Source organism: Poromitra crassiceps (assembly GCF_964638095.1).
Source record: "Poromitra crassiceps genome assembly, chromosome: 1".
In the NCBI taxonomy this organism is placed as follows: domain Eukaryota; kingdom Metazoa; phylum Chordata; class Actinopteri; order Beryciformes; family Melamphaidae; genus Poromitra; species Poromitra crassiceps.
The window spans coordinates 63,146,204-63,160,418 of record NC_139623.1 but is presented as its reverse complement, the minus strand read 5'-3'; the positions used below and the strand labels follow the sequence as shown (position 1 = coordinate 63,160,418).

Genomic DNA, 14,215 nt, shown 5'->3' with positions numbered 1-14,215 from the left:
TCTTCAAGAAGGTTTGTACTTTTCCCTAATTTATGATAGCCTGGTATAAAAAAAAAACATCCTGATCACGTGACCTCAAATTCTGTTTCGCTTATGTATCAGTCTGGACTTCCAGCCACTCAGTGATTTCAGTGGGAGGGAGTACTTGCCTTGACAGACAACTCCTTCAGCCAATCAGCGTTACCAAATCAAGTCGAACGGCGAAAATGTATTTTCCACTGAGAAACTCCCCTGGTGCACACTCTTGTTGGTTAATTGTTATTGAGTCCATTTCAGCCTTAACTACACTTATGGCTGTGTTTACCCTTACTATTGTTAATGCTCATTGCTTCCAGAAACCATACTGTTTGGCCAGCAGAGACCCTGAGTTGCATTGGAATTTTAGGAAATCTCTGTGTATCCTATATGTGACTATACCTAGAGCGAAACAAGATGTGAGATCACGTGGACATTATGTTAGGATGGTTCTTATAGGAAAGGAGAACTTAAACGAAAGACAATGCTGATTTATTTTGCACATGGTCTCACACATCTGAAAAACGTAAACCATTTTGCAGGCTTTCATTTACTTTTACAGTTATTTAGTTGATTTGAGGTCAAAGTTGATGCCAGTGATTTCATTCATGCACAAATGACAACACAAGCAGCAACTTTAACTCAAATCAACTCAATAACTGTCCAAGAAAATGAATGGCTGCTAAACTGTTTACAGTTTTCAGGTATGTGTGAGATCAGGTTCAAAATAAATCAGCATTTTGTTTTTTTCCATTTAATGTCTGGGCTCTGCGCTAATAACATGCAAACTTAATGAAGATGCAAAGGAATATGCAATCGGCTCGCCACAACATGCATCCCAGACAAATCGCCATACATGTCTCTCTCTCTGACCGCAGCTGCACTGTAGACAGTCCGTCCCCGTCGTGGTGGGACCCAGAAAGCTGGCTACGCTCTGCTGCCTCCCAGGCTGAAGCGTGAGCTTCTGTTACAGCTTTCAACCTGGGAGCCAGTCAGGCCAGTCCACAGCCCTGGCAAAGGAGCAGTGACAGCAAGGTCTGCTGGTTAAGGGGCGCGCTGTCCCTGGTGAGAGACGGCACTCCACGGCATAACACTGATATTACAACCATGTAATTCTAATCGTCTGTTTGTGTTGTTTGTCTTCTCAGACCGGAACAAACATCCAAGAGCATCTTGATGCCATCACTAGTGCTCAACCCTATCTCCTGGCTGTTGGACCTCAGAAGAATGCAATCCGCCAGTTCTTCATCATCCTTGACAAGAATGACACACCTTACAGGTCAACCTCTTCCCTTGCTGCTGTGGATGAACTGTTTGAGGCACATTTTGTCTTTGGCACAACAGACAACACCATGCTCCACAACATGTTCACATTCATCCAGACCACAGTGTACAATGTTGATGTTTGCGAAGTCAAGCAGAGTTCCCGTGTTGCTGAAGTCCGGGCAAGGCTGCTTAGGAATGAAGTGTTCTGTTTGTCATGCTGAGTTAACTAGTTCAAATGCGCTTGTTAGGCATTTCCGGTTAGTTCATGGTTATTTGGATGGAAGAAATCTTTGCCTTCAATGTGTTCAGACTGGATGCGGCCGTGTGACTGTTTGGTACTTTTTCTGGTTTTAGGAAACATTTAAACACCAAACAGATTGACACTGATGTTAATTTAAGCAGTGTAGACCTAGATGATCTAGGAGAGGTGGTGACTGCTAATGTAGATGAGACAGCCATAACATCTGGACTGTTGTCAAAGACGAATATTCATTTGTGTGCTCTATTCCATGCACAGGACATAGAGTGTTATGGTTTAATTTGATACTTAAGGCCACTTGTTAATGATTTGAAAGTACTCGCTCAAGAGCGGGACTTCAAATTCCCATGTTTAAACACATGATTTGTGCTACTATTATTCAGGTCACTGTGGAAAATATAGGTTTGCATGGTCTGTTTGGCTTTGTGGAGTCATTTGGGGCTCGATGTTGCTGTCGTTTCTGTCTCCTTGAGAAGCATTGTTTGAAGATGATCCGGAAGTTGTACTAAGAACTATCGATATGCACACACAGCACTGTCAAACTATGCAAACAGATCCTACACTATGTATATTGTGTGAAACACACTTGTCTGTTAAATTCACTTTAGTAATTCCACATAGCCAACAGTTTTTCTGTAGACATAATGCATGCTGTTTTAGAGGGGGTCCCTCCGTTTGAGCTGAAACTTTTTCTGCAGTACATTCAGGGCAACTTCCTAAATGCTGAACAACTGGCTGGTAGAATACATGCTTTTGACTGTTTACAACCAGCAGCCAAACCGTCCACCAAGAGTAAAGTTGTTGGATGGAAGTAATGATTTGGAAATGAATGCCATACAGTCTTGGTGCTTATTGCGCAATATGCCTTTGTTATTTGATTCAGACAGATGATAAGTTGGTATCTTCTACTTTTGCTTTTCAATAAATGAAGACATTGACATAATGAATTGTGTTTGTTTGTTTTTTCACATTACATGCAAATTTTAAAGTATAGTAGTAGATTTAGATATACACTGACAGGAGTTAATTAAAAATCAACACTTGGAATAACTCCCACAAGGAGTAAATACAATAAGAGTTAATTTGTATTCACACTGGTGAGAGTAAGCTTTAAATTAACACTCAGTGTTAACCACTTCTAACATTGATGGAGAGTTAAATTAAGATTAACTCTCGGAGTGAACTAAAAGTAACACTATGGGTGTTAATTACCTCATAGTGTAATATTTTATTAACACTGTTCAGTGTTGTGCAGGGTGATGCAGTGTTAAATTTGGACTCTTTCTAGAGTTGAATTAACTCTGAAATATCAACACTATGTCAAGAGTAACTTTAACACCCTGTGGTGTGGGACCATATGTTATCCGAGCCAGTGTTAAAAATAACTCTTTAAGTGTTGATTTAACACTGCAAATTTTACTGTGCAGCAAAACTTCTCCATTATTAAAGGTGCTGGAAGTGATTCTGGAGGAAGGACGAAATCATATCTAACAATAAAAAATATTCTCAGATTTTGGTCAGAGGGACAACATCTCATCAAATGGGGTCTGTGGCTCTAATGTGGACTAAATAAGGGGTTGTTGATATGAAAAGTGTTGAGAATCAGTTTTCAGCACATCATGTAGATCTTTGTGTTATTTATGTTCCTTAGCTGGTCTTGTCTTGATCCAGGCCAGGCTAAGGTTAGGGTGTAAGACTGATGTGGTCCAGCCCGGGATAGCTCATCTCCTTTGGACGATGTCTCCCAGCACAGCAGGGAACTTCCTGCTCTCCATCTCTCTGGACATCTGGCACCAGACGCAGGGCGAACAGCAGGTGGCATACACACAGTCCTGACACATGTTGCCCTGGAGACAAACAGCCAAGTCAGGTCAAGTTTATTGTACAGCCCTAATTCACAGGCATGTCTCACACGACTTTACAGAGAATGTCTAGTCTAGTAGCTAGCTAAACAGAATCAATAAAGAGAATTGAACAACTTATATAAAGCATATGAAAAACAAGCATTGCAAGAGAAGAGAGGGAAAAGGAGAGAGAGGAGAAGAGAGAGGAGAGGGAGAATGTAAAAGGGAGCTCTAGGAGAGAGAGAGACAAGAAGACAGAAGAGGGAGGACAGAGGAGAGGGAAGAGAGAAGAGAGTGAAGAGGGAGAATGCCAAGGGAGAAGAGAGTGAAGAGAGAATAGAATACATGAGAGGGAGAACAGAGAGGGGGAGTCAGAGAAGAGAGGGAGAAAAAAGAGAAGAGGGAGACCGTGCAAAAGTCTACTACCCTATCATCTTAACCTGAACTACATACCAAACAAAGAATCTTAGCAGACAAAGAATCTAGCTAATCCATGGGTGTCCAAACTTTTTTGAATAGGGGCCAGATTAGATAATGTGAAATTACCGAGGGGCCGGCCGGCTGCTTCTCGCATCATATGGGTTATAAAAATAAAAATAAAAATCACATACAATACAATTGTACTCTAAGGATTTTGTTTACCATCTGAAAATATTATTACTGCCTGTGTTGTTCCTACTTGGTGCTTGTCTACAATCTGTATGATAGTGCTGTCATCATTACCCCTGGTGCAATGTCACACTCTCCAAAACGACCTCAAAACTCTGTGCCAGGATGAAAAGCAATATGAAGCCATCCGCAGATGCTTTGAGAAACATACCATATACAGTAAATAGTCTACACCAAATAACAATATGGACCAATTCAACATCCTACATATCAACATAATTGGAATTAGATCAAACAAAGAAGAGCTCCTTCACATCCTACAGGAAAAATATGTTAATGTAGTCTCAATTAATTAAACATTTCTTTCCCCTCACATCGACTTCTCCTGAGAAGAGACTGTGATTTTTTCAAAGCAGCCACGCAAAGTCAAGCAGATGGATCTCAAACTGTACGGAGAAGCTCTTCAGGCCACCCCCACAGCAAAGTTTCTAGGTGTGACATTCCAACAAAACATGCAATGGATGGCACACATAGCTGCAATAGAGAAAGAGACGAGGCGGAGACTCAACCATCTAAAAGTGCTCTGCAGAAAGCAAGGAGGAGCAAACCCTGAAACTGCTAAGAGGGTGTACCAGTCCTACATCAGACCACTATTTGAATACGCAGTGCCTGCATGGTGTAATGTAGGGAGATCACAACTCAACAAACTCCAGCTTGTACAGAACCTCGCCATCAAAATGTGCCACAGACTTCCCAAATACACTAGTAATAACTACATTCACTAACTCTCTGGCCTGATGACACTGCAAGACAGATTCACCGTTTTTGGGAAAAAATATCTCCAAAGAGCATAAACCAACCCATCACTTCAACCGGCCATAGAAGAGGGAAAAAACAGCCCACCCAGATACATCTGCAGCACTCCCCTGTCTGTATTACTTAATTACTGAAACAGCAATCTGTCACAGCCACCATTATTTTAAAGGTTACTTGCTGTTATTTTTTTTTAAATTGTTTTATAGGTCTACTTTTAATAGTGGGGCAATCTTACAGCATTGTACTATACTGTTATAGCTCTTTTATACACATTTTATTACTTTTGATAGGTTACTAACATACTTTTATTTGTTCGTTATTTACATTTCCTTATATTGAGTTAAAAAAAGAGGGGGGAAAAAGAAAGAAAGAAATAAAAAACGAATCCCATGGTGCACTGATTTGACTGTGATTTAATGTGAACTTGTTAACCTTTTCCTGTGTCTCTCCCCATGGAGTCACTTTGAGTGGAAAACAGGGACTCAAGAGGAAGCTGTCCCTACAGGAACAACTTAGTAGCATTACCATTCACTCACTACACAGCGAAGCCGTCAACAATACAAAGCTATCTCATGACAAGGGGTGATGCTTTCTCTCCCTTTCGGATCGGCGTACACCTGGCTGCTGAATCAGATACACATTTCAGAACCTTACAAAGCTCGTCCTCTGTCAGAAGCTTAGCTTGGGAACAGATTTCTAAGGGCAAACTTTGAATTCTAGAGATAATCAGAGAGAGGATAATTTGGCTCTAGAATTGAGAGATCTCCTAGAGAAAAAGGCTATTTCTAAAGTTCCCCCAGAGGAAGTACAAAGCGGATTTTATTCCCGGTACTTCCTTACAGCCAAGAAATCGGGGGCATGCGCCCAATACTGGACCTGTCTCAATCAATACATATTGAAACAACCTTTTCACATGTTAACGATGAAGCATCTCATGACATGTGTGAGGCAGGACGACTGGTTCACGACAATAGATCTGTCCGACGCTTTTATCCACATACCAATCTGCCAGAAAATTCCTGTGCTTCTCCTTCAAGGAGGTCTCCTACCAGTACAACCGGCTCCTATTCGGTTATGCTCTGGCCCCCTGCACTTTCACCAAGTGCCTGGAGGCCCCTCTGGACACCCTGGCCCCTCTACAGAGGGACGGTATGAGAATCCTGTGCTACTTGGAAGATCTGATCCTGTGATGCCACCATTCACACTGTGATAGCGGCACAACACCTCCAGTCACTGGGCTTTGCTATAAAGCTCCCCTTTCCCGAGTCAAACAGTATATGTATCTGAAATGTATCTGGGGATACATTTCGACTCCAGGGTGATAAAAGCAAGATTGTCCTCAGAGAGGACAGATTCCTTGCTCTCCCTGCTCCACCAAGTAATTCCTGGACAATCAGTGACAGCGCTCACTATGATGCATCTGTCCTAACTATAATTGGACTAGCATCTGTCTCTCTGTCTCTCTCTCTGTCTCTCTGTCCATCGCGTATCTTGAGAACCATTGGTCGGCTCGACTTCAAACCCCCCCTCCCTACACACTACACATAAATTGTCTAGAGCTTTTGACAGTGTTCGCTCCCCACAGTCCCCAGCTGACAGGTCGCCATGTTCTGATCAGAACAGACAACATGACTGCAGGGGCGTTTATCAACCGCCAGGGGGGACGCGCTCCGCCAAACTCCTGGAGATAGTAGAGACCTGCTGACTTGGTCACAGGGGAACCTGTTGTCCCTCAGGGCTCTTTTCATCCCAGGGGTGGAAAACCGGGCCGCAGATCTAATGTCACGGCCCTCCTCAAGGCGAGTGGGTGTTAAAACCTGCTCTAGTGCAAGAATTATGGAGCCGGTTCGGCGAGGCAAAGGTGGACCTTTTTCCCACTTTGGTTCTCTCTAAACCAGCGGGACAACCCCCTCTGGGGGTGGACGGCTTCTCCCATTAGCTTTGGCCCAGAACCCTCCTATTCGCTTTCCCCTCCATTCCTCTGATCCCTCACCTCCTGTCACAGATTCAGGAGGAAGGGCTGTCCATAATGTTGGTGGCACCAGAGCGCACGGGCGCGTCATGGTTCCCGACATTGGTACAACTGTTGGAGGGGAAATCGTGGCGTCTTCCCTGGAACGAGGATGCACTGATACAGCTGGATGGTGCAATCCTCCAGCCTCCGCTGATATCACAGCGCCTGTGGGGCTGGCCGCTGAACGAGAGCGCTTGATGAGACTGGGTCTGTCCCCAAACGTGCGCACAATTCAGAATGCCAGAGCCCCATCCACCACGATGGTTTATGCATTACATTACATTACATTACGTCATTTGGCAGACGCTTTTATCCAAAGCGACTTAGAATAACACATTTTTGTCAGCAATAGAGAAATCAACTATGCAACACAGTCTATGACAGCTACAACTTCTGAAGGAATAGTGGTAAAGTTTAGTCAGTAGTTGTTTTTTTAATAGAGAGAGAGAGAGAGAGAGAGAAAGATGTTAGTTCAAGAAGGGCCCAGATGGAGCCTGAAAAGGTGTGTCTTTAGTCTTTTCTGAAAGATCGGCAGTGATTCTAGAAATATGACATATTTACCCCTGTTGAAATAAATATGTGATATTATAACATAAACAGAGGGACAAAAAACCAGCACTCAAAATAAATCCTTTTGGGTTGTTTTAATACCTTCAAGCAGCAGCAGTGACAATGGACGTTTCGGCGTAAGCCTTCCTCAGCATTGTGTCACAATGCTGAGGAAGGCTTATGCCGAAACGTCCATCAGTCGGTCGTGTGAGGATATGTCCATTAGCGAAGCCTAAAGAGGGCCTCGCTAATCTCTATGAACTTTTGTTTTATTCAAATCTTTGCCTTCTATGACAGACTAACAGAGAGAGACTCCAAATGCGAAGAGGATGTTTTCAGTAGGACTGCATAATTCACAAGATAATGTATATCTGCCTCTCAGTATAAGGTCAAATTGGAACAAGTCTGTTTAATGTACAGACAAGCGATGAAACCTTTAATACGTGTTGCACAGACAGGGACATTCTCACTTTATCTGAATAGCTCAAAGTTCTGCAGTAGAAATGCAGTCTTGTGGCCTTACTTGGATGCCGTAGCGTTGGCGCATGGAGACCCTCATCGTCATGGTGATGGGCGGGATGCAGCCAAAGAGGTCCAGAAGGGGGAGACAGAGACACTGACCGTACGCCTTGGTGGTCTTACAAGCGAAGCAGGGACAGCACCAGAATGCCAAGCAGCCTTCCACACAGAAACACATGCAGACATGTCAAATCAATACAATGATACAGATGCTGGTGAGGAGAGACAGTATAAGAGCACAGTATAAGAGCTTTTACACAGTGCTTGGCCCTGGTCTAAGAAACATTTAAAAAGTGCAAAGTGGGATAACCCTGACTTTAGTCCAGGGCAGCTGGCCCTGCTCTGGAGGGTTCAGGCTTATTCCCAGAAAACCATTGAAAACCAGGGTTATCTGTTGGTTGTGTGAAAAGTAGCCGCGACACGCAACTCTAAAGGGATTCTCCTTTAGAGTTGCGCACGGCTTGCCCGATGCTTATTTGTGTAGCCAGAAACGGTATCTTTCCCTTTTCAGAGACTCTTCTTCCGGGGGCGTGGCGCTGCTGTGCAGTTGAAACGCAGCCACGCCCCCGGAAGAAGAGTCTCTGAAAAGGGAAAGATACCGTTTCTGGCTACACAAATAAGCATCGTACTCGTAACTGAAAGTTAACAAACACCGTTGCCAGGCCCGTTATGAGGGAAGACACCCGTGGCTACGCGTGAGTACTTTTGTCTTTGTGATTCGTGCATGTTTGAAGCCCGTACAAGCTTGTTTTGGGTCTGACTTCCACGGAGAAGGGCAAGCCATGCGCAACTCTAAAGGAGAATCCATTTAGAGTTGCGTGTCGCGGCTATGTGAAAAGAAGACATTGTGTCACTTGTGCCTTGTCCAATCAAATAAATTCGCCTTCACTAAGCAACAAAGTGTGGCATTCCTGAGCTCAAATGTTTTTATTTGAAATTATATGATCTGATTTTTTTGAATGGTAGGGCACTCAACACATTGGATATGTGTCACTCCACAGAAAATAAAGAGACGAGCGAGGTTGGTAATTTATGCTTCGGCCAAAGGTTTCAGTCATCTCCATGGCAACGACCCCCTCCTCCCGGCTACAGCCACTCTCCCCTCTACTCCACTCTGGAAGCCGGTGTCCCGGCTGTTCGTTTCCTTCATTTTCACCTTCTTCTGAGTCCAAGTCACTGTCACTCTCACTTGCCTGAGTCCTAAAGGCAAAAAACTAACCACCGACCCTCTATCTGCATCTCCCCGCCTCGGTTTTGACAAACCATGACTCTTTTCTGAGAATCGCTCCACTCCTCCACTCCGCCACTCCGCCTACATCGAGCCCTGCTGGTTTTCAAAGACATTGGCGACACTGGCAAAGACATTGGCGACTGGGTGTCTGCCCACCACCTCAAGCTCAACCTTGGTAAGACAGAGCTACTCTTCCTCCCAGGGAAAGACTGCCCTCTCGCAGATCTCTCCATCTCCATTGACAACACCACTGTACTTCCCTCCCAAACAGCTAAGAAACTTGGGGTGATCCTTGACAACCAGCTGTCTTGCTCAGCCAACATAGCTGCGACAGCACGCTCCTGTAGGTTCTCTCTCTACAACATCTGCAAAATCCGTCCCTTTCTCACAAGAGAAGCGACTCAACTCCTGGTCCAGTCACTTATCATCTCCCGCCTGGACTACTGCAACGTGCTCCTGGCCGGCCTACCTGCCACCGACATCCGACCGCTTCACCTCATTCAGAACGCTGCAGCTCATCTGGTATTCAACCAACCCAAATTCTCTCATCTCATGTCACTCCCCTCTTCCAGGACCTCCACTGGCTTCCCATCTCGGCCCGCATCAAATTCAAGACACTGGTACTGGCCTACAGGGCAGTACACCAGTCAGCTCCCCTGTACCTGCAATCTATGGTCAGGTTCCAAACCTCTCAGCGCTCCCTTCGCTCCTCCACCAGTGCAGGTCGCCTCGCCCCTCCTTCGCTACGGGGGCTCAAAAGTCGCTCATCCCGATCTCGACTCTTCTCGTCCCTGGCACCCCAATGGTGGAACGAGCTTCCACCTTCGGTCAGGACAGCTGAATCACTGCCGATCTTTCGGAAAAGACTAAAGACACACCTTTTCAGGTTCCATCTGGGCCCTTCTTGATCTAACTTCTTTCTCTCTCTTTCTAAAAAAAAAGAAAAACTAACCTAAACTTGTACCACTAACCTAAACTTGTACCACTGTTCCTTCAGAAGTTGTAGTTGTCATAGACTGTGCTCCATAGTTGATTGCTCTATTGCTGACAAAAAATGTGTTATTGTAAGTCGCTTTGGATAAAAGCGTCTGCCAAATGACGTAATGTAATGTTTTCGAAGCCAGGGAGGTAGCTGCTGAAATCTCATATATATCACTATGGCTACCTGCAACAAAATGTGATGGTCTCATTGACATAGTCATCGCCATAACAAAATTCTCCTGGTATTTGGTAGTCATCGCCATAACAAAATTCTCCTGGTATGTGGTAGTCATCGCCATAACAACATTATCCTGGTATGTGGTAGTCATCGACATAACAACATTCTCCTGGTATGTGGTAGTCATCGCCATAACAAAATTATCCTGGTATGTGGTAGTCATCGACATAACAAAATTCTCCTGGTATGTGGTAGTCATCGACATAACAAAATTCTCCTGGTATGTGGTAGTCATCGCCATAACAAAATTCTCCTGGTATGTGGTAGTCATCGACATAACAAAATTATCCTGGTATGTGGTAGTCATCGCCATAACAAAATTCTCCTGGTATGTGGTAGTCATCGACATAACAAAATTCTCCTGGTATGTGGTAGTCATCGACATAACAACATTCTCCTGGTATGTGGTAGTCATCGACATAACAAAATTCTCCTGGTATGTGGTAGTCATCGACATAACAACATTCTCCTGGTATGTGGTAGTCATCGACATAACAAAATTCTCCTGGTATGTGGTAGTCATCGACATAACAAAATTCTCCTGGTATGTGGTAGTCATCGACATAACAACATTCTCCTGGTATGTGGTAGTCATCGACATAACAAAATTCTCCTGGTATGTGGTAGTCATCGACATAACAAAATTCTCCTGGTATGTGGTAGTCATCGACATAACAACATTCTCCTGGTATGTGGTAGTCATCGACATAACAAAATTCTCCTGGTATGTGGTAGTCATTGACATAACAAAATTCTCCTGCGCGACATGAAAGAAAAGTGTCTTAACACTTTCTTTTGTTGAAAATGTCATTTCTGTCAAGCGACACTGATCAAAAGTGTTGAGCGCCTTACCATGAATCAGCCCTTATTAAACATGGGTTAAATGTCTGTGTGAAAATGGGTTAAGCTCTTAGCCATGGCTTAAGTGTCTATGTGAAAACAGGGTAAGCTAACTGTGGGCCAACTGTTAGCCCTGGGTTAAGATAACTAGGCTAAGTCTGTGCTGTCTGAACAGCCATATGGGACAGGGACAACAGAACAGGAGTGTCGGGAGTGTTTCAGGCTAGTCTGTCCTGATTGAAACGGAGTTGAGAAGGTTGGCAGCAAAATATAATTGCGGTGATTACTGACTGTAATGTGTGATACAATCTGAGTTTATAAAAAGGCTCTCTCAAATCAAGCAATCTGATTGGCTCACAGCCGTGATATAACGAGCGTCTGAGAAAACAAAATGGAAACATTTAATGTTAACTTCAACGTCTGGGGTGGCTTAACTATGGACGAGTTGGTGCACTGGATGCATGTACACCCCCTTGTGGCCAGATGGGGGGAAAAATGAAATTTCTACATGAATTGTAAATGTAATTGTAAATGTAAACGATTTAAACAAAATCAAAATCTAATATATATATACAGTATATATATATATATATATATATATATATATATATATATGTATATATTAGATTAGATTTTGTTTAAATCATTTACATTTACAATTTCATTTACAATTCATGTAGAAATTTCATTTATATATATATATATATATATACAGTATATATATAAAATATATATATAAAAACATATATATACATATATGTATATATTAGATTAGATTAGATTTTGTTTAAAGGAACACTCCGCCCATTTTCAACCAGCTTTGTATCATTAGAACATCAGTAGTATATCAGAAAACTGTAAACTGTTTTGAAGTCTGTCATTTAATTTGACAGTTATTGAGTGTTAAAGTGTGGACCAGTGACATCACTGGTCCACACTAACTCAAATTAATAACTCATTAACTCAAATCAACTCTCAATAACTGTCAAACTATTCATCATTCATCTAGTCTGACAGTTATTGAGAGTTGATTTGAGTTAATGAGTTATTAATTTGAGTTAGTGTGGACCAGTGATGTCACTGGTCCACACTTTAACACTCAATAACTGTCAAATTAAATGACAGACTTCAAAACTGTTAACAGTTTTCTGATATACTACTGATACAATAACTAATGATACAAAGCTGGTTGAAAATGGGCAGAGTGTTCCTTTAAATCGTTTACATTTACAATTCATGTAGACATTTAATATATATATATATATATATATATATATATATATATATATATATATATATATATATATATATATATAAAATGTGTTGTAGATATTTATATTTCATTGTATTCAACATTATTCAATGCAATTTCTCGATTCATTGTTTCTGAATAAAATAAATCTGTACTTGACCTCTCAACTCAACTCACTCATATTTGTCATCATTATAAAGCCACAGCATAGTGAAGAGGATATGAATGTGATATGTGTAGTTCTTCATAGATCTACTAGCCCAGTGATACTCAACTGGCGGCCCGCGGGCCACATGCGGCCCGCATGTGTGGCCCGCGATGGAATTGCAAAAAAAAAAAAAATTACAGTGCACCTAACATGCAAGATCCCGCTGAATAAGTGTGCAAATGTTCATGTCATTCTGACCAATACTCCACTTCTGTTATAGCATTTTAGTCTGGAATATGGAATATCTTTCAATAATCTATGATTTAGCTGCTAAATTGTCAAATACCGCCGTCTGCTTGCCCAGGCACTTATGTATGTACTTAACCTAACTAATTTAACCTAACGAACTATCCAGTGTTCACAACATTGTCAGACTAAACTCCGGCTGACACCCCAAAAACCTACAATCCGCTGCAGAAAAATGTATATTGTTTGTTTATTAACTGGCCCCTGGCCTTCTATCATTTCACGAAGGTGGCCCCCGGGCAAAGCAAGTTGAGTATCCCTGTACTAGCCTCTTCATTTTGCTCTCAGAGTGCACCAGATTAAGTCACCGGGGCCTAGCTTACAGTCAGCCATGTCATCACAGCAGTCACAGACTCCAGATGACCAATCACCCGTCTCACTGGAAACCACCAGGTGCCGTGGCTGATTGAACACCAGGGAAGTCATTCTGATGCCTGAGGCAGGAAGCAGGAAGCAGCAGTTAGACATTCACATGTTATACAACAGTTAGTTCCGGCCGAGCAATTTGATTGGACAAGAGGGATCCTACCAGTGCTGATACTTCACGATAACGCAATGGCGCGTCACTGTGTGTAGATCACTCCGCTTCACAGCTGCTCTAATCAACAAAACGCTTCAAGCAATATCACACGAGAGGGAGTGCTGTTGTCTAAAATGTTTCACAGCTGCTCTAATCAACAAAACAAACACCAGTCCCTTTACATTGAACATCATTCACAAAGCGTAACACAGTTACAGAGAGCGCAAAGATGGATTTATTTCCTAACATAACTAACATGCTGTTGGAGAAAATATAAGTACCTCCATGGGCAATTGATTGATTGAAACTCTGGATGTGGCTAAGTATGTCAATTATCCTATAGCTGAGTCCTGTCCTTTCATTTCTGAAAATTGGTGGTAGAGAGGAAGCGGAAGAGGACAGGAAGGGTAGGGTAGGACCTAGGACGAGCTCAAATTGGCTAGCTTTGTACTTTGTCAAACTCCACCCCGCCCCCTGTGTCGCCCACTGTCGCTTCACAAGCCTGCTCCGCATCGTCTGGTATCCCAGCATGCTTCGCAAGGCGATGAGCAGCGTGTTCAATACAAAGTGAATGGGCAGCAGCGTCAGCATGCGTCAAATGACGCCCTAGTGTGGCTCCACCGTCGGACGACAAGCGAATTTTCGCCCTATCGCTCTGTCTCTGTCGCTCGGACGCCCAGCGATTTTTTCCCCGGGCGAATATACGCTCAATCGCTCGTTTGCATTGACTTTGTATGTAAACTCGATGCCAGCGAAAAACTTTAATAGGTCGGTGTGAACGCAGCTTTAGATAGAAAAGCAGGACAAC

General features: G+C 43.0%; 1 protein-coding gene across 1 annotated transcript; it reads right to left on the bottom strand.

Moving 5' to 3' along the window:
- Positions 1 to 2,505: 2,505 nt before the first annotated feature.
- Positions 2,506 to 13,318, bottom strand: LOC310776626 (cornifelin homolog B-like). Its single transcript, XM_083636801.1, has 3 exons — positions 13,211 to 13,318; positions 7,896 to 8,050; positions 2,506 to 3,387 (listed from the first exon to the last, which is right to left on the bottom strand). Exons 1-3 carry the CDS (start codon positions 13,311 to 13,313, stop codon positions 3,262 to 3,264), a joined length of 384 nt encoding a protein of 127 aa, XP_083492927.1. The 5' UTR covers positions 13,314 to 13,318; the 3' UTR covers positions 2,506 to 3,261.
- Between the last annotated feature and the right edge of the window lie 897 nt (positions 13,319 to 14,215).